The sequence below is a fragment of the Centroberyx gerrardi genome, chromosome 5 (assembly GCF_048128805.1).
Source record: "Centroberyx gerrardi isolate f3 chromosome 5, fCenGer3.hap1.cur.20231027, whole genome shotgun sequence".
NCBI lineage: Eukaryota > Metazoa > Chordata > Actinopteri > Beryciformes > Berycidae > Centroberyx > Centroberyx gerrardi.
The window spans coordinates 19,971,728-19,992,122 of NC_136001.1; the positions used below are offsets into that span (position 1 = coordinate 19,971,728).

General features: G+C 40.9%; 2 protein-coding genes across 3 annotated transcripts in view; both read right to left on the minus strand.

Annotated features, from left to right (window-relative positions):
- The window catches only part of LOC139932174 (potassium voltage-gated channel subfamily B member 1-like), a 31,655-nt gene extending 22,407 nt beyond the window's left edge, over positions 1–9,248 (minus strand). The window contains exons 1-2 of the mRNA XM_071925875.2: positions 9,236–9,248; positions 8,428–8,987 (exon numbers count right to left, since the gene is read on the minus strand). Of these exons, the coding sequence (XP_071781976.1) occupies positions 8,428–8,982 (555 nt within the window). The 5' untranslated portion in view covers positions 8,983–8,987; positions 9,236–9,248. The remainder of the gene's footprint in view (positions 1–8,427; positions 8,988–9,235) is intronic.
- Positions 9,249–10,846: 1,598 nt separating this feature from the next.
- LOC139932164 (prostacyclin synthase-like) lies at positions 10,847–19,990 on the minus strand. Of its 2 annotated transcripts, XM_071925862.2 has the most exons (10): positions 19,867–19,987; positions 18,742–18,865; positions 17,815–17,990; positions 17,330–17,473; positions 16,668–16,795; positions 15,687–15,868; positions 13,484–13,637; positions 12,798–12,979; positions 12,203–12,354; positions 10,847–12,044 (listed from the first exon to the last, which is right to left on the minus strand). In XM_071925862.2, exons 1-10 carry the CDS (start codon positions 19,932–19,934, stop codon positions 11,894–11,896), a joined length of 1,461 nt encoding a protein of 486 aa, XP_071781963.2. In that variant the 5' UTR covers positions 19,935–19,987; the 3' UTR covers positions 10,847–11,893. The 2 variants fall into 2 exon arrangements, with proteins under 2 accessions (XP_071781963.2, XP_078139503.1); XM_078283377.1 differs by lacking the exon at positions 12,203–12,354 and having other exon boundaries at positions 19,867–19,990.
- Positions 19,991–20,395: the final 405 nt, after the last annotated feature.

Sequence of the window (20,395 nt, forward strand, 5' to 3'; positions counted from 1 at the left end):
AAATACCATGATCGGATTTTTAATCCAAGGAAACAGAGTAATCAGGCTGAGGACTTGTGTTTGCAGGATGACTGCACGTAAATCCATGTTGACATACTAAATGTAAATATGATAAACGTGAGATTTGCCATGAAAAATACACAATGGGACGCTATAGGGGTGGAGTAAAACTCAACCCTCCATGCAGGGAAGGCTGTGGTCTGAACCTCTGAAAGTTGTTACAAAGCAATCAGTTTCTCTCAGTGCTCCATCTGTATTTCTAAAAACAATTTTGGTATAGTCTGTACTGTAGGTAAAGACCTCCAACAGTGGAGTTTTCACTCTCCAGTTGGCGGCCACCATAATTTCGGTTTCAGAACACTTCCTTTTAACAGTATACCTCACAGCATGACAACAGGGACAGGGGCACACAACAACAAGGTAATGGACCTAGAAGGAAGAAACACGGGCTGATTTCAATATGTGTCTACTGAACCTTATCTACCCCAATGTATCATGTGACCAGCTCCAGCTCAAGTGGGAAACCTAAAGGAGACGTGGAACCATTATTCAAAAGAGGCACTCTGCTCATGCATTACACCATGAAAGTGAAGTAGTAGATTGCATTTTGTCACATTTTTTCCTTCTCTGAGAATAGTGCCATGCTCAATCATTCAAAAAGAGCTTTCTGCCCAACACAATAATGAAATAGCAGGGATGTTACATTTTCCATTGATTTCATTTGAGAGAATACTGCTATCCTTGAAACAATCTTTAGAATAACCTGCATGCTATTTATCTTTTCACCCTGGAAACAGCTACCTTGGGTTTCAAATGTGACCGAGCTTTCTTCTTCTAACATATCAAATGACCAGAGAGGATATTATGGTTTAGGATTTGATGTAAGTATAATGTCTAGTAAAATCAGTTGAGCCTTGGTACTGTAGCCAAACAAAGGACGTAGCTCTAAACTTCCTTAGTTAAGGTGTCATAGCATTGTCTTCCTTTAAGTATTTGCTTGACAGCTAAGTGAGCCTGAATGAGGTGTTGGCTGGTTAAAAATGCATTAGCCATCTTTTTGTTCTACTGTCACCGACTGATGACAAGCACTTGGGTTTGGGTAAGAAGCCAAACCCAAGTCCCCAAGCCAAAGTGCAACGTCAGAGAGCAACGTCAGTCAGTGAAGATACTGTAACAGCCTGGAGGTGGATTACATAGATTGAGGCCCCAAAGAATATGTATTGGCTTTCAGAAAACGTGTTGGACTGACTACAGAATTTTTGTTTCATTATTTAATCATGCATGTCAGTATACGATTGGCTGCTAACTGACCCTCTCAGTCTCATACTGTTGGTTGAGTGATGGAAACCTTGGTGCGGTGTGCAATTGTAGCTTAAGAAGTCATTTTAGCACGCAATAGCTTCAGGTTCCAATGTCTAAGTCTCTGGAAACTTCTGTTTTACTGAGCTCACTGCGGGTGACTGCTCTGCCCCACACCACTGTACGTCTGGCTGAGTGATGGTTCTCTCAGCTGACAGGCCCGTCTGAATAATGAATGAGGGTCTGCAGCAAAGTAGCCGTGTCTCCATCCCCTCACGCTTGACCTCTCACCTTTTTAAATGTCAGCTTCATTGAAGACAGGTGCGCCCATGTAGGAATATTAAAAAACTTGGATAAGGCATTGTACTAAATATAAAGTGTGGATTCGGTAGGTCTGTCAAAGAGTGATGCTGTACAGTATGAATGTGTGTGAGTGTGTGTATGTGTGTATTTGGGTGTGTGTGTGTGTGTAGTATAGAGTGTTGCCTCAGCTGGCTTAAGCGATAAGCTAATGTAGCGTGCTAGATCACCTCTCTCCATGGAAACCGTAGGGCAAATGGAAGGCTCCAGAGAGTCACAGTTGTCTGCTCCTTCCTGAAACCATATGGGTCAAACTGCAACTAGTAGGCTGTTGCACACAGAAAGGAACTATCTTCACCTCTGGTAAAATGGATTGATGAGTTAATGATTGTCATTGTCATTACACCAGCCCAGACCTCACAATATTTAGCCAATGGACACTTCAAAGCTTAAAGCTACCAAACAGTCCACATCCAGAAACCAGGCCATCTATTAAGTAGACTGAAATTCAGAATTGGAAGTCTATCTGTACAATTAGATTAATGTGTTTCCAAGCAAAGCCTATACCAGTGTGATATACCACTATGATTGAGAAATTGGGACTCAAAATGCAAACAGTGAAACACTGTGCCAAAGACAATGATTTCTAATTAAAGACAGTCTAATGATTGAATTTAACATTTTTTGCAATACAGTTTATATTATCCTTTATCAGTCATATCAAAACATGTCAAAACCTCGTAACCTTTTTTTTTGACATTTTGTAATGTCATTTGAAGGATTCCTGCTCCTCTATGGATTGAAAAAAATATCCAACCCTTGGTCTCATGTAAACCTTTGAAAACCCCACTGGATATACTCTATAAAGCAAACAAGGATGTTTTTCTTAGTTCCTGAAACATTGACATTTTGGAGATTAAGGTTTTCACCCAATAGCGGTGATATGCAAAATCTATTAATCAATTAACAACCAGATACAGCAAATCAAATAATGTATAACCAGTTGTGCATGGGGTCATTTACGTAGGCAAATACTTTGTCAAAAGGAAAGAAGGTCCAGCAGGACCAGACATTTGCAGGCAAAGTGAGCAGGCTGCCAAGACGGGTAACACAGCACCTCCATCAATGAAGGAAGTCATTTATAGACCACAGGAACCGAGTCCTGTCCTTGGAAACAATGTTCACTGGTAGTTTCTGAAGAAAAGGAACAGCAGCCCCTGGGTAAGACCTCAATTACTACACATTAACAGCACATTTCTTTAGGATATCAATATGTCAAATAGTCAAAAGATAGTTTTCAGTAGGAGGTTAATGAAAAGGTCACAAGCATGCATCTGAAAGTCCATTTGTCAAATGTATAGTAGACTCACATGGCTCCGCCTCTGCAGTTTGAAGCTCTGATTGCAAGACAAGTCTTTGAAGTCTCGGAGAGATCATTCAGGCTTAGCAAATATGACACATATGGAACACACACTGGCAACAACACAAACAATTTAATCCTCATCACAGCAGTTCACAGACAGGCAGATTTTCTCTATTGATTAGCAGCCACTCTGATGGGACTTTTTATTTCCTACGGTGAATTTCCATCCATGTGTTTCCACACATTGATCAAACAGCATCAAAGACGTGTTATAAATCAATAATGCTAATATGCCATGTCTGTTTGTTGAAGAACTTCTTTAGGGGCTGTGTGGTTGCCGTTGCACAACAGTAATATATTTCAAATGCAGCCCAAAAATGCAGTAAATTGATGCTATAGATACAAATAGGGAGGCTCAGCAAAAAAAAACAGGAAAACATGCTTGAAATTTGCTATCCAACCCACATATTTTTAGAGCATTGGTTAGACAAATCTAAATATTTGTTTTGTATTTTTGCCAATCTGTCATCATGTCAACTATTACATATTTGTCTGTTTCTGCTGCCAACAGACTGCAAACTGGTAAAAACTAGTAAGTTTGTAATGTCAGCAGGCATGAAAACACTGGTAGCACTGCTAACAAGTTCGTTGTAACTGCAAGAACCGGGATGGCCTGCATGTATCGGTCTTGCAGATTGAAGCTTTATGTTGCCTTTGTGTCTCACTCTGTGTATTTGTATTTCTTAATAGGGTTAATTAACATACACTCAAAGAGAAGGAGTAGAAAACACTTAGATCCATATTTGTGTAGAAGGTAGGTGTGAGAGCTGGCTACTGAAAGCTAAAAAAGAAAGACATGCTCTTAATAAAAAAATTTAAAAAAACATTAGCAAAACATACTAACAGACTAAACAATGAGAGTTCTCTATGATACAGTATCATAGAATATGAGGATGGTTGTTATTTTGTTATTTATATTGGTTTACTTTTACATGCAGGACTTGGGGGTACACACGTGTATGAAAGACAGTATTGTATTTTATATCTGTAATTACAAACCTCATTGTGATATTTTTTGTCTTAATGGGTGATTAGGTTCTTTGGATTTGACTAGTCAGAGGAGGGAGTACAATATTGGGGGAACAGAGGAGGCAGATGAGATGATAAGAGAGAGAGAGAGAGAGAGAGAGAAGGGGGTGGGGGGGGTTGGGGGGGGGCTCGATTCCCTCTGTCAATTTGCCAAACAGTCCCCCAGACTCTGTGTAAGCCCACTTGGAGATATATGGCATTGCAATCAGTCTGGCAGCAGAGGAACTGTGTGCCATTGATTTATAGCCATTCAAAGAGCACCTAAGCACAACGGAAGAGCCACTGTCACCCAGCAACAACCCTTGAAAACAGCTCCTAAAACAATGTGCCCTGTTGGATAGTCACAAGCCTGGTTATTAGCATACACACATACACAAACAGAGAGAAAGAGAGAGGGGGGTGGGGGGTGGAGGGGGACAAAGACAGACAGAGACAGAGGAAAGTCTCTGCCCTATTACTTGGAGCCACAGCTGAAAACAACAAGAGAGACCATGAAGTAGTAGTGTCTGCTGTGGTCCCACTGCGCTCTCTGTGAGAGGCACAGAGGTTAGCATGAGTGGCAGCACTCCCTCATGTAGAAATATCTGCAGCCAGCGCTCCTTGGGAACTCACACTTCTTAGTCCTACTCTAATGGCCGGCTGGGGTGTGTCCTCACTCGACCCAGCTTGCCTTACATCTTAATGTCTTTGTCATCGATTTCCTCCCAGTCTTAAAACAATTCAGCTGCCAGGCCGCGCTGGGTGAATCCGCAGCAGGTAACACAACACAGCGGACTGCTCCGTTCTGACGCCGCACAGGGAACGTAGCCGGGGACTTCAGTTGAGTGGAGAGTGATCTCAAACTTCACACACAACAAAGTCGATCGGGCATATCTGATATGCGGTAAAAAGTGCAGTAGACTGCCTCAAGTCATGGCTGTCTACCGCTAACTGAGAAAAGAGGCTGCCATGCAATTAGTGCAGCTAGGCTCTGCCAAGGCAAAAGAACTAAGTGTCAGTTTTCATAGCTCAGCATCCTGTTCTGGACCTTCTTTTAGAAGATGGGAGTTCAAATTTGCACAATGACAGAGTGTAAAAGTGTCAAAAATGTCTGTGGAGCTGTGTGTGTCACCATTATTCTATAGCCTCCATGAAACTTAACAATCTGAACCTGATTTGCTCTACTTAAAACATTGACACTAAACCAATGCATTAAAAGAATTAAGATTTTGTTTTAATTAATTAATATCTAACCAACTCAAAAAAAAATTCATTTTATCTAGGTTGTGGTTGTCTTGACTGTGTATAGTATGCTTAATATTTCTTAGGATATTCTGGTAATAGGTTATGATAACTTATGTAATAAATTTGTAATAAATTTGTAATAAATTTGTTTATACAAATATTAATAAAAGTTATTAAAAGTAATAACTTCATAAGAACTAACTAACTCTACTAACTCTATGAAAGGTGACCTGTTACACTGCAGCATCACATTTTTGTGAAATGAACATTCAGTGAGAGTCGCATGTTTAAATAAAGACAGCTTTACAGTTTACACTGATGACGCTCTAATGCCATCCTGTCGTGAGAGTGACTAATAGGGCGTCGATGATCCCTCTGAGAGCCAACTGGCTTAGGGAGAATTGAGCAACAGAGGCATGCTGAGACATGCTGTATTACATAGGCTGGTCTTCATTCACAACCTACTTGCCCTTCCCTCCCACTGGGCCCACCTACCACACACACTCTCACAATGACACCATAGGCATTCGACATGTGCTGCTCTGTATTAACAAGAGCTCATCATTTATGGATGAACTGATTACCTCCAAGTTTTGCTTGTGTTTCCAGGAGTCCGTATTGTTATGGTAAATAATTTAGTGGGCAGACCGGTAGTAGAAATGCAGACTCAAGTGGGTCTAAATCCACTTGCTAGCACATCAGCACTCCCAAGCAGAAAGACAGACTATCAAGGGCTGCAGACATGGTGTCCTTCACCGTGCTGCTTTGACTATGAGAAATGGCTTGTCTCAGAGTGCTGTGGTGCCTATGCGTATTTTGGGGAGGTTATAACTCCAAGAGGCCCAGCATGAGGTGACATCTGGAGCTATAGATATTCTGGATTGCACCTTCTCTCTGCGGCACAAAGTCAAGCGTTATTAATGTGCAATTAAAAATTCATCAGCACTGAAAAATAAATGAGGTGGAATCTGTGTTTGGGAACAAGCTATTTTACCGATGCCACCCTTCAATTAAGCTTCAGAAAACAAGGCTGCATCTAATGGCTGCCATTAAACCTCACTGTGACATTTTTACTGTTCTCTGTCTCATTGGCAAAGGAAACCACGAGGGAAGGGCCCTATTTATCAAACCAGTAAGTGACCCCAGCCCTCCCCCGGCCTGCATTCAAAAGTTTGTGAGCCCCTTAATATGCACACTGTACAGTATGTACAGCTCATGTGTATTCAGCTGAGGACCACAGCTTGTATGCAGATGGAGCAATTGGATGGGGAAATGAATGGTGCTCCTATTTTTCTATTGGACAAATAAAATCCATCATTCAAACAGAATAGCACAGAAGAGGCCAGGGATCAGCCAAGGGTAACACGTGATTTATGGAATGAATGTAAAGGCTGAAAATTGTATTATTTACGGTGACTTGTTTTGAAAACTGCTGTGTAATCATGTTACAAAATAATGCATAAATGCAAAATTAAGCCGTTGTAAATACTGATTGTTCATTTATGATTGTGCCATGAACCGTGTCATGAACTCATTATGAATTTGCAATGTAAACATTGTCGCAAGGAAAGCACCATTAATGTTTGGTGGTGCTCCTGACCTCTCTTCTCACTTCCCAGTCCTGTGAGCTGTGTAAATGGCAGCAGAGCTGACTATAGATTCACATCATATTGTATGCTATTCCACAGGGAAGGCCTCCTGTCTTCCCAATATATTTCTGTGCACGCAAATGTGACGAATATATCTTCAGGCATTTTAAACTGTGGTGTGCCGCTGACACATGGTGAAAATATAATTTCAAGCTAGATCCAGAAAAAAATCTTGACACTCTCTCTGCTATACAGAGAATATGTTGCTTATACAGAATATGTTGAACTCTTCTTTCTCAGCTTCTTTAGCAAATGGAGAGTGGCTGGAGAGGGCAGCATCTCTTATGCAGAATCCCAAAACAGTTGTTGTATTGGCAATATGCTATTGGGTAGTTATTTATCATTTTAATTGAATATTGGCCTGGTAGTCACACACTTGTGAAGTCACTTCACTTAAAATGCTGTTAACATGACTACATCCATTGATCCAGCCAAATGAAGTACTCTTCCAGGAGTGTGAGCTATGAGCCCATTAATGAGAGCGATGATGGAATACAGGGCTGGAAATGAGGCAGAAGTGGGGAGGGAGGCTAATGAAGCAAAGAGGGGGTGACTGTTGAAAATAGGGGGGCATTGTGCAATGATGTAAAAATATATATCATGTGAAGTAGTGTTTCTTGCAGTCCTGACATGGGATCAAACTCTAACAATACACATGGCTCTCCATCTTCGCTGTTTTTGCCAACAAACAACAAACAAACAACACTCCATAATCACCCCAAGAGACCTGCATACTACACTGTTCTTGGAAATTGAGGCCTCTGAAACCAATAGAGGCAGATAATGAAGGTTGTCTTGTATTCGTCTAAAAAGGTACCAACAACAAGCTGGTTTTAACTGACTCGCCAGCAGGACAGCACCCAATTGCTTTTGTTTGTTTCTCTCAGGAAACTACAACTAGTTAAGATTAATGATTAAAGTGGAACAACTTTCAAAGTCACACAATTCAATTTGCATTGACTAATATGCCGAACTTTGTAGAAAGCTTTGATGTTCACCTCTGAGTAAAACTAAACTAAGTAATGGCACAGAAGAAGACTAGGCCTCTCCCTCTCTCTCTCTTTCTCTTACTCTTTCTCCCTCCTGTACTCCAGCTGCTGAAAGTGACAGATTAAAAGCACTGGTTCAGGTTAAAAGGAAGTCAGGCATCAGATCAAGCCAGTCTCACAGAGAGATTTATGCTAACCTCGGGATGTCAAACTGGATTTGTCTGCCTCTTTTTTTTCTCTTTATGTCTTCTATTTCTCTCTTTGTCTCTAGCTTTTTTCTAAATATAAATCCTATTCATTCATATCATCATCACACTACATGAACGACCCCAATTTACTGAGCAACCTTCACCTTCTTTATGGAGAAGTCATTATTAAAAGTGTATTAAACTAGTGTAGGCCTGTTGGCTTGGATCCATTGCTAAACTAGGTCAGGTTACCTACTACTTTCACTTGATCAGCCCTGGCAGAGTGGCATTAAGAAGAGCAGGGTGAAGAGAAGTGCTGACTCTACCTTGGCAGCAAATGAAGAGCTTGGCTTTTCCAAGAGGTCCCAGAGTTTCTTCCTCTTTTCGGAACAACATGTGGTATCAAACTCCTCGCCCTCCCTGTCTCTCATGTTCTCGGCCTCCCGTTTGAGCTCTTCGTTCATCTGCTCCTTTTTCTGGTGGTACCTGGCCTGGCAGCACGACTCCAGGTAGATCTCGTCGATGCCCCAGAAGTCCAGCTCTTGACTAAATGAAAGGGCGCACATTTCCTCCATCATGTGCAACTTGCCCGTGCGGTAGAAGTTTAGGATGGACGTGAAGGCGCCGGGGTGTCTGTCGAAGAAATACTCATTCTCATTCAAGTTGTAGTCGTCACATATCTCCATGATAGAGTCGTGGGTGTTGCAGTCTCTCAGTTTGCCCAGTCTTGTACGGGGGAGCCTGTCCAGCGTCCTCCACAGGACTTCGTGCAGGAGGCCCCCGACGTTGAGTCTCACTCGGCGGGAGTGGGACTTGCTCCGGATGATGTCCACCGCATCCGGAGGCAGCGAGGTGGCCGACCGAGACCCCACTTTAATCATCTTCACTCAAGACACTCCGTCACTTGAGAAGACTGGAAGATACAGTCTGTTAGATTAAGAAGACATGGTCCAGTAGAAGACCGCATCAGGGTCCGTCCTGTTTTCCTGTGGCTGTAATTAAAAAAAAAAGAGCAATAACAATTATTTAGGCGCTGTAAAACGGCCACTGTCGGTGTCCTACACTAGCAATGTCAGGTAGTTTATCCACTCATCAGAGAACCAAATAAATATTTTAATCAGCTTTGAGACGCACAGCCGCTTTTCTTGCTGACAAGGGTGGGGGTGGGGGTGGGGAGCCGGGGCAATGATAAACTCGGCTCCACTTGTGAGCGCTGTCCAGTGCTGAAACGCCTATCTGTCAGTCTGCACACCAGTAGGGTTTGTCGCTGTTCACTTCCTTTGGTGCTGAAATGTTTCAGTTTGAGTGGGACAGCGACCAGTCGCAATCCATGTGCAGCGTAGGTGTGAATCAGACATTTAAATATGTTCCCGAACTGTTCTCTGAGGAGATACGACGCTAATAGTACTAATACTAATAGCTACTAACACCGATTAACAAGTTTAGAGCCCATAATACATGAGCACAACCCCTACAACCGGTCCGACACGTAAACTGCCCTGACAAGCACATGGCCACGTATTATATTTACATAAGCTGAGGCGAATACTAATAATATTCAGATCGATATAGAGAAGTCAATTTTAACTCAGTTAAATATGCTAAAGTTAATAATACTTAAATAATAATTAATTTAATAATTAATATCTAAGTCTGAATTATATATCTTATAACAAAATTGCATTTTGTGTAAATATACAATTAGACCTAAGATCATATTATAGGAGCTGACAATCAAACTAGTGAGGCTTAATGACGGCCCATTACGCCAAACAGAGACAAGACATGAAATAGCCAACTGAAACCAAGTACACAGCCCTAAATATCCAATGAAATAGCAAACCTAAAGCCTAAAAAAAATATAAGGAAGAAATATGATGCTTACATGTCTCCCATATATCCCGATTCACCATATGGACAACCATCACCAACATGTTAGGAGTAAACGCGTTAAAACTTGTTATCCCTGTCCAGTTCTCCGCAGCTCTGTTGGAGGCTGCTGCTGGAGACATCATGTGCCACGTACCGACATGTTTAAATAGTAATATCACACAGATATCACGTCCAGGCTGCCCTGTCCTCCCAGCAGGAGGCGAATCAACAAGTAGACTTTGAGAGTAGCCGTGAATCCTCTCGGTACCTCTCGTCTACCTGGTCCTGTGCGTGTGCTGGCCGGTGGCTGTGAGCGGGATCCTGCAGGGGCTGATTTCCTCCAGCGGCGCAGCCAATGAGGTTTAACCCTTACCAGACGAGCCAGGCAGCCAGAACAGATGCATCTGTAGTCCACTACAATCCCGGGTTGTGCAGTGTGCTAGAAATACGGTTATAGGTCTTAACTTCCCTTGCAAAAAAGAACTATCTCACTTCTATACTATATTTCAGAAGGACACCATACAAATACAGCATGCAGCAAAACTAGAAACTACGCATAAAATCCTATTGATTTATTATGGGTTTTATATGAGTAGCGATACCATAGGAGATACAATTTACCATGAAGTACAATATTGGCACTATAAACTCAGACTAACTGGATAAGGCCACTATAACCTCACTATTGACCTCTACAGACACACTATAAGTCTAGATGGGGATATTATATTGATACCATAGGAGATAATAACCATAAAGTACCATATGGTCACCATAAACCCACTATTGAGTGCCACAGACATGCTGTAAGTCCTCACAGGAATATTATTGAGATTTTAGTCTGGGTTAACAGAGGACAAACTTCTACAGGAGTATTATTGTGATTTTAGTTTGGGTTAACAGAGGACAAACTTATATACAGAACTCAAAGTATGACAAGAACACAACATCTCATCTCATTCTTTCAATCACAGCAAGTCTATACAACAGTAGTTATATTTCACCGCCTTGGCAGAGGCAATGTGGCTGGCTTGTCTCCATAACACAGTCAGGTTCAGTGGAACAGTTGCTCATTAATCCACACAATAGGATTTAAAACTTAGGAGACGCAATTAAACCAAAGCCAAACTTCATGGGGCCTGCGAGCGGCACGCTTGTGTCCTCTGTGACCATACTGTACATTATTATGTACCTTCACCTGTTAGCAAGATATCACAGGCTACAAAAGGTGGGAACTGACAGTCATGCTGCAATATAAGCTTATTACACCAATAACATAACTTGTTTGGTCAGTGGTGGTGGATCTTGTCCTGGAAATGTGCATCTGCTCTTGCTAGTAAGTGATCAGTTGTTTTCCAAATGACATAAATCTAAACTTTCCACTCAGCTTCACTCTGCAAACAGCAGGCATGTGTCAGAGAGACAGATGCGTGGTTGGCTCTGTTTACAGTACAGACAGTCCCCTCATTACACTCAGTCTCTCCATTCAACATACACAACCACTCTCAAGTGCTAAACTTTTTAAAGCTCCTGAAAATGACTATCAAACTATCAAAACTCTCAAACTATCAAGCACAATGTGAGTGCTAGTCATATTTCCTCCAGGTCATTTTTGTTTTAATCACAAAGTAGTAATGTGTGTCCAACAAGAACATGTGTGGCTGTAATGGATTTGAATCATGTTGAAGGAGACTGACTTTCTTTTTTTTTTTCGTTTACTCAAAAAGCCCAAGAAAATTTACAACACAGGGTTATACACAATGTATTATTTACATTTAAAGTTAAATAACAAAATAATATTTTACTGTATAATACAAATATAGAGTACAAAAATACAAAGGACATATTGACAGTTTATAAACATTTTGAAATGTGCATAAATAAAAGTATTAGGTGTGGCTTGTCTGCTTGTTTGAAGTCCTAATGTGAACATTTAGGTTTATATCGGATGAATAAGTCTCCTTCTGGCTGTAGCATTCCAAATCCATAGCGACTGGCATTTACCTCAGGCATCTGAGCATTTGGGTCACAAAGCTCCAAATCGAAACAAGTAAGCACCATGTAGACAAACCTGAAGAGTAGACACAAACACACACACGCACAGAAATAAAACATTAAGGCAGGAATTAAGAGAGGCCGTTCCGTGTAAGATACAAACAGCAGCAAAGTCTTAACCTTGTCTTAAAGTTATACGCTGCACTAAGCCCAGGATAGTCTGAGGACACTCACTGTCTGATGATATTGATGGCAAACTGCTTTCCCACACAGCCGTTGGTCCCGGCGCCCCATGGCATGGTGTAATATTTCAGCCGCCTCCCTCCTTTATAAAAATCTCTCTTTTCTGATCCATCTTCATTCAGGAAGCGGTCGTACTTGTATTTCTGGGAGGGGAAACACAAATGTGTAGGCAGCAAACATCAGACGTAACCAAACACAAATGGTCTATGAAAATCCTCTTATTCGTTAAATTTAATGTCTGGTTATGTGTTGTTACTTAATTCCTGCTGGACAGATTTGTATAATGCAGCCTTGTAATTTCCTTCCCACGCCTATTAGCTGTGTTTCTGTTCCCGTGCCCAGCTAATCCCGCAGTGGTCCACAGTTCTAGGTTTAACCTCTCGCTGGCTAATCCAGGGTCAGTTTTGTGTAGGCGTGATTCCACCTTGCATAAACAACCATCTAGACGCTAATTCCCTATACACTTAAAGTCTGCCTCCAGCTTGTCACTAATACTATTACTGCCATTACTGTTTACAGCAGAGTGGAGTTTGGCTGGAGCGGGGGAACGGGACGACGATGACTTTTACAAGACAGGACTACCAACCTGTGGCTCATGGTGAATCTCAGGGTCCATTTGAGGGCTGCTGAAGGGGAACAAACACACTCTGTCTCCCTTCCTTAGTAGGTACTCCTGGCCATCAGCCATGTGCAAGGTCTTTTCCTTCACTACCTCTCTGGTGATGAAGGGGGCAGCAGTGAGTCTCAGTGTCTCTTCCAAGGCGCTGTCTGGAGAAGGCAGAACACAACTTGTCAATAACAGCAAGACCACTTAGATAATATCCTTAACATTTTTGTATACTCTTATTCTTGCAGTCTATTAAATCTATTATTTGCAGTCTGTTGTTTTTGCTGTATGTCATGGCTAATTTGTACTTGTAAATACCTCATTCCTCGAATTGTTTTGTATTTCGTTGTATGTTTTATTGTGATATGAATGCTTTTCTCTCCATTATTGCTAATTTTGCCCTAGGTTGTAGCCTTCTCTTTCTAATCTTATTGTTTTTTCTTTTGTATTGTTGTGTCATTTTGTACACTACACTACACTTTTGTACACTATACCAGATTAACCACAATATTGTGTACTGCATGGACTATATGTATGCTGTGCGTATGAAAAATGAATAAAACTTGAATTTAAACTTCTCTTTCTACCTCATCTTGATAACGACAGATCGGCCCTACTACCAATAAAAGTCCTTCTCTTTACACAAAGTGGGATCCAGCGCTCACCAAACACAGGTGTGTGCACCAGCCTGTCTGGTAGAGGAGTCTGTGACATTTCCGTCTGTGAGATCCTGCTGAATTCCCTCCTCACGGCTGCCAGGGCCTCTGGGTTCGTCAACAAATAGCCCAAGAGCCAAAATGCAGCAGGACCAACATTTCCCTGGAAGCAAATGAAGACTGACATGAGAACAATGATACAGTTGGCTCTCTCACTCCAGTTTTTTATTGAAGTGACAGCACAGGTAGTAATTATGTGATAGGAGATGAGAGCCTAACATGACACTCATACCCACTCATATCTGTCTTCTGTTACAGTTCCAACAAAGGGCAAGTTTCTGTTTAAGTTCAATTAAACCACAAAGCCTAACGAATCATTACGACCACAGTGCTGACGAGGTAAAAAAGAATGGTTTCCTTTCATGTGTCTGGGATCAGAAGAGCCACGCTCTGGATATTCTCACTGACTAAGTGCAGCGCTGTAATGGTTTACTTAAAAAGGAAAGCCATTGGAAACCTTAGGTCCCCTGCCATCTGCCTGTGTCCAAGGGCAGGACATTGAATTTATTTAGTTTATTTACTGCAAACCACAACGCTGTCTGCCAGGAGTGGAAACATAAAACAGTGAACATTGTGGGAATGTGATATAGTTAATAAATTACCATAAAACTGCCTCTCAAGTCACAGTAGACTGGGAGATCTAGCAAAAACATCACTGTCTCTAATAAATGGTTACTCTAAAATCTAAACATTGCTGATGATAAAACAGCTTGTGCAGCCATCCAAAGATGTGTCACACGGTCATGACATTATCAATGTATCCTTTAGGCAAAGGTAGTGCAGATCTGAATATATGACACCTTGCACAGATATAAGAATATTTGGCAGTAAGTTTTGTATTTATGGAATACAGTATTGACTGTGATTACCACATTGTTATTACCGTGTGAATTGTGTCTAAAAAACACTCAGTATTGCCAAAGGATATTATACTAAAATATCTTGAAATCACTTCTCTCTCTTAGGCAACACTAAAATGTAAAATTTAGGGGAACTACAAACTTGACTCAGAGTCAGTTAAAAATTATGACTCAAAATCAAATGAAATGCAACACGGTGACAAGTCCAAGTAAGGTTGAGTAAGCAGCCTTCCGGGTGAGGCCAATGTTTTAGTCAAATAAGGCCTTAGTAAGGCCACAGTAAACCCTTCAAACTGGGCTGTAGTCAAAACTATTTTAGTTAGGCCCAAGTCAACTCCAAGGCCACGTCCAGTCAAATTCAAGTAAAGACGAGGTCAAACGGGGTCGAGACAAAGACCAGGGCAAATCCTATTCAAGACCAAGACCTACAGTATATAGGCAATAAACACTGCACGTCTTTCCAAATGTAAAAATAATGATTAAAGAGTTTCTTAAGGATGAACAGAGATGTAGATCTATCTGCAATCTATGTATAGAAGTTTAAGGTCCATTACATCCACAGGTTGCTACAGGTGAAATCCCGTGAAATCGTGAGAGAGAAAATAAATAAAACATCAATAAAATGACCTATTTTATATGTTTTTAGGAAGGAAATGTCTAGTCAACATCCAATAGTGGCGGGAGCACTACAGCCCTGCCTTCAGGCCTGAATGCAGAGGTGAACCTAAATGCAGAGGTGAACAGCACCCCCATGTGCCATAGAGGAGTACTGCACTTTCATACCAAAAACCAGAGAGCTGCTGGTTTTTGTGTGATGTGATGTTATATATTTTTTCTTTTTCTTTTTTCTTTCTTTCTCTTTTTTTGTGTGAATACTTATAAATAACATCTTTGGTTCCATCTTTCTTATGTTGATAATGCCCTTTTGTGTATGTATTCTATATCTGTTGTATTCTATATCTGTTTTTAACAATACATTTTTAACAAAAGCCCATCTAGTGACAAACATTGCAAATTAGCTATAAATGTTATGATATGTGACATCAGACTATTTTTTCTAAAGAAAATTCTATGTCTATGTATCTGTCCCTACTTAAACATTGAAATGAAATATGTTGTTCACTATTGTGTAGTGATGTATTGCCCTTTTCGCCTGTTATACTGTGCGTACTGCCACCACTTGTCACCAGATGTCGATGATGTACAGGTTCAACTTCCTGCTAGCACCAGTAAACATCATCATCGTCAATCCCTGTGCTGTAAACAGGCCCTTCCTCTTTGGGCTGGCTCACCTGTGTGGCCCAGAGCTGCATCAGGACGGCCTTCCTCTGCATCTCCTCATCAGCTCCTTCCTGCTGCAGCAGCTGTCTGTAGCCATGAAGCCAGGGGCTGGAGTCCGAACCCTCAGCCACACCTGCTGGAGCCAAAAGCTCCCAAAGTCTCTGCCGCACATTCTGGGCTGTCCTCTTCTCCTCTGTCACACACACCCATGTACACACACACACACACACACACACACACACACACCACACACACACAACCGCACACAGATACATGCCACTGAGTGAGTGAGTGAGTCACAGATGTCAGATAAACAGCTGAGATAAATCTGAATGTTTGGATTACAACTCAAATGTCAGATAAATAAACAGATGTATTTGTGTGCAAGAGTTTGGATAGGAACAAAATATCAGTACTAGACAGGTATGACAGGCAAGACCGGACAAGTAAATGGCTGAGGTCATAACATTGTATGGGTGGAGCAGATTCTATCAGAAACAATGATACACGTGGGTATAAAAATGGGACGGCTGGGGGGCGGGGCAACCATATCAACTGACATCAGGGTCTCTGTGACTCCGTGATGGAAGAACACTGCCATGATGACGAAATGTGAGTCGTTAAAGTCCTCACAATATTTGTCAGGCTCCTAGACGCTGCGTAAGACACAAGTACGTAAAAGTCACCATGACAACCAGAAACAAACCTGAAGGAACTTCCACTCATGATGTCATACCAGATTAGCCTACACAGTGACAAATGTAAATACACAAGGCACCATGACCAGGCACGGGCGATGCAATGATGATGAACTCCACTTGCACTAGACAAGTGCCATGACTGACAGATATTTTTATGACTTACATGACTCACTCTTTCTCATAATGGGAATTTAGTGCTATCAGAGAACCCCGGGGTTGAATCTCAGATTGAAGTCTGTGATCAAGTGATGTGGAATAGTTTTCATACTCGAGGCCTCTGTGTGCTGTTACCTGGTTTTAGTGTGGCCCTTGCCATTTTGGTCAAGAGGCTGTCGAATTTCCGGTACTCTTTATAGACTTTTGAGGGGTCTGTGCCGTTGTTGTTCTGTTCTCCTCCAAAAAGCGTGAGGTACCCGGCCCTGAAAGGAAGGGAGAGATGGGAAAAAAAACGTTAAAAGGTTTTTACTAGAAGCGGTGCCACAAGTGATGAATTGTGGAATTGTTCCCTCTTGATGAAAAGATAGCCAGCCCACATAGCCTTTTCATTTGAAAAGGCTGCGTGGGCTTTAAGCCACTTAAAGGCGACAGGTAATTTTCCACTGGCCCACCCAACTTGCAGCATCTCCTAATGGAGGATGTGACCAAGTTACAATAAACTTTACTATCATATTCTACTTTACATTCCAGATATCTTGTTAACAGTTTGCACTCTCTGATGTCTCATTTTCTAAAAAAAATTAAAACTAAAGCCAGCTACATGCATTTGTTTCACATCACCCTTCCTGAAACGGGAAGGGTGACCTCAAATATTTGTTTGAACCCGTGTGTCACCCTACATTTTTCCTGCTGTGTTTACAAACAGAGGATCATGGGAATGGCTAGTGTGTAAACTGTTTAGTCGAGGTTTTTGACATGAACGCTTGGTACTTTTGACATAGTTAAAAGTTCCATACTTAAAGAGTAAGCTGTAAGAGAAGTTGAAGAGTCCCTCCTCTTTCCAGTCTGTCTGGTTCTGAGGCGCCTCAGCTTTCAGCAGAGCCCGCAGGTGTCTGTGCACAGTGCTGTTAAGGCAGGACAGATTCACCCCCTGGAAGTGCCTGAGGACACAAAGGTTAAAGGGGATGAGGGAATCCTGTAATTCATGCCACTCTAATTGATGATGATGTGAAAAATAGCGGAAGAAGTCTGTCACACACATTGTTAAAGCCTACCTGTTCACATACATCAGAAACAAGCTCTACCTACTTTACCCCTAAGGTAACATAACTTACGGATCATATATTCTGCAAAGGTGTAGCTATAGTACTTCAACTGAACAAAAACTGTGTTGACCTGAATATCTGGAACATATCTACAGAAATACCACTGAAGATACAGTATACTTGTTTTCAGTTTACAGTGGTATAAAGGAGATAGTGGTATAAAATAACGGACATACTGTTTCATCATGGATTTTGCTTTGGCAGGCTGGTGATGGGGGAGCCGCAAGGTGAAGATCCTTTCCATGAGAACCTGTGCATAGCGTGTGAAGTCCAGGGAAACAGGGTCGTTGATGACTGCATCATATGAATGTGGATCCAGCAGCACAGTCACATAGCGCCCGGCAACACGCACCTGTGGGCCATGAACACATTAGTGCAAAGGTGAACATGTGTGACGCAGGTATACTGTGAATGCTTTGAGTGTACACCTCTCTTCGACTCTTTTGTATGTGTATCCACCGCTCTTAATTCTTAATAATCACCTAATTTTGGGATTTTCAACATTCAAGATTCTTGTCCATTAAAATATAGAATATTGAAAGTGTGGAAATGCAATTACATTTTGTTGCAGCACTGAAAACATTTATCCTATTACTTAACTATTTGAAGTCATTTAAGGAATATTTTAGGCTAAGAGAGCAACTTCACCACAGTTGCCTGCATTTCTGATGACTTAAAATGTTCAAAATCTTCTGAATGTTCTCAATTTGCTAATTAAAAGTTGTCCAAAAATTTGTGACGTGGTATTTTGTTTTAACACAGGAGGATAAAGTGGATCATTCAAAATCAGCAAATCATTTCCATGATTTTCATGGTGCGAAAAGCCAATTTCATATGATATTACATGGCCAAATAACACCATTCTTAAATTTCATTTAAATTACATTTTCAATTCTAGGAATCAAAATGCAGACCTGCTTTTTACCCACTTCTCTTTATCAAACTTCCCAAGAATGGGCAAGGACTTTTGCTTTTGATTCTAGCATGGTGCACCCTGTAGGACTCAATATTCTGTCATTATCACCAAAAATTAAACTGTTTATTTAAGCCTCAAACCAGCAAACTCAAGAAATGAAGATCATCTTCAGTTTTCTTGTTCTCACCGTGAAAATGTTGCCATGTTTCATCTTCATTCGATTTAAGAACTTGGCAGCATCCTTTCCAAATTCAAGTGCGTGGCCTAACCATGGAATGACTCCTTTGTCTAAAGGTGGATCACTCTTAGATCTAAAAAAAAAAAAGAAAAAAAAAAAGAAAGAAATTAAGTGATTTGGTTGGACTTTCAAACACTAAATGAAAAGGTATATGGTTAATGTCTTTAAAGAGCCTGATCTGCATTAAAACAGAGACTTGTAAACACTTGATTCTCACTTCCTCATGACATGGCAATATGAAAGACGAGGAGGAAATATGTAACCTAGATCTTATCAACAACATCAGTTTACCTCATATTACCCATGCAGGTACTTTTTCATAGACAACGCTATAGTGAAATGGACTGCATCAATATTTGATAATCCAGGTTGTGTATACCCAGTACACAGTTTGTATAACCAAACTACCACATATGAGTCAAGTCAATAATTAAATCATCAGTTACAGTAAGTTAATTCTATGTGTATATTGTACTGTGCAATATTTACAAGGATTACTTAAAAAAATGTCTAAAGACGTCATACACATTTACATTTGAAATTACCCAACTGGACCTCAACCTCAGGTTGAAAAGCTTCAACTTCTCTATAAAGAAACAAGTGTTCTACCTTTAACAGTGCCGTTTAACCACATTCCAAACAGCTTTCAGTGGGAGGTCAAATGGCTTTGGAACAACCCACTAAACTAACAAAACAGATGCGTTTTGCTTGGGTGGGGTGATTAAACGCGTGATAAGTCCTTCATTGTTGTTATTGTTATCAAAATCCTTTATTGTTAATCTCAGAATTAGGCTAAAATTTTAATTTTTTTTTTTTTTTTTAAACCACCCATTAATTCACGTCAGAACTGTCATCATGAGACGAAGGCATGCTGGCCGACAGATACAGGTGTAAAATCTAATATTCAAAGAACAGGAAAAATGACTGACAATGCAAACCAATCACAATATAAAAAAGGCTTTTACCTGCTTTGTACAAATAGGTCAGTATTACAGTATGTTTACAAATAGTGAATTTACTGAAGTAAACAAAAAGGAAGTAAAAATGAAACAGATAGTAGAGTGGAAGACTTACCTCGAGCGTTGAGCGAGAATACAGTAAAGGAGGACAGCCTGCACAAGGAGAAATATGGTCCAGATCATTGCGCGTTTACTGTGCGTGTGCTTCTCCACTCCCCAAAGGCAGGCAGTGTTGTCCCCTGACAGGCTTCCCACGCCGTTTTATGAGATTTCTCCAGCTACAATGACGTCATTGCGTCGCCTCTCATTTTACATATAGCGTAGTGGCTGATGACATCACTGGCTCGTAAGTGAGGGCATAAACTGACTTGCATTTTGACATTTCGCAAGAAACAATAGCTCAAATAACAGCACCTATAGGAAAATTCCACCAGGAACCCAGAAAAGGTTGATAATAACATAGGTATATTCAGTGATGCAGTGCTAAATAAAATATCATATGACCTCCAGTCGTGATTGTCATAAGGGGAAAAAAAACCCGATATTAAATTAATTCTATATTTATAAAAGGTAATAATTTGCTTTTTTTTTCTTCTTAAAAGTCCCCACATAACACCAGTTTTACTACTTACTGTACTATGATG

What these genes read in the sequence shown, in the direction of transcription:
- LOC139932164 (XM_071925862.2), bottom strand. Translation starts at nt 19,934, where the DNA reads ATGATCTGGACCATATTTCTCCTTGTGCAGGCTGTCCTCCTTTACTGT. An exon ending in AACATGGCAACATTTTCACG is followed by an intron (nt 17,991 to 18,741) that starts GTGAGAACAAGA and finishes CATGGCCCACAG; the next exon opens with GTGCGTGTTGCCGGGCGCTA. An exon ending in TCTTACAGCTTACTCTTTAA is followed by an intron (nt 16,796 to 17,329) that starts GTATGGAACTTT and finishes CCTTCCTTTCAG; the next exon opens with GGCCGGGTACCTCACGCTTT.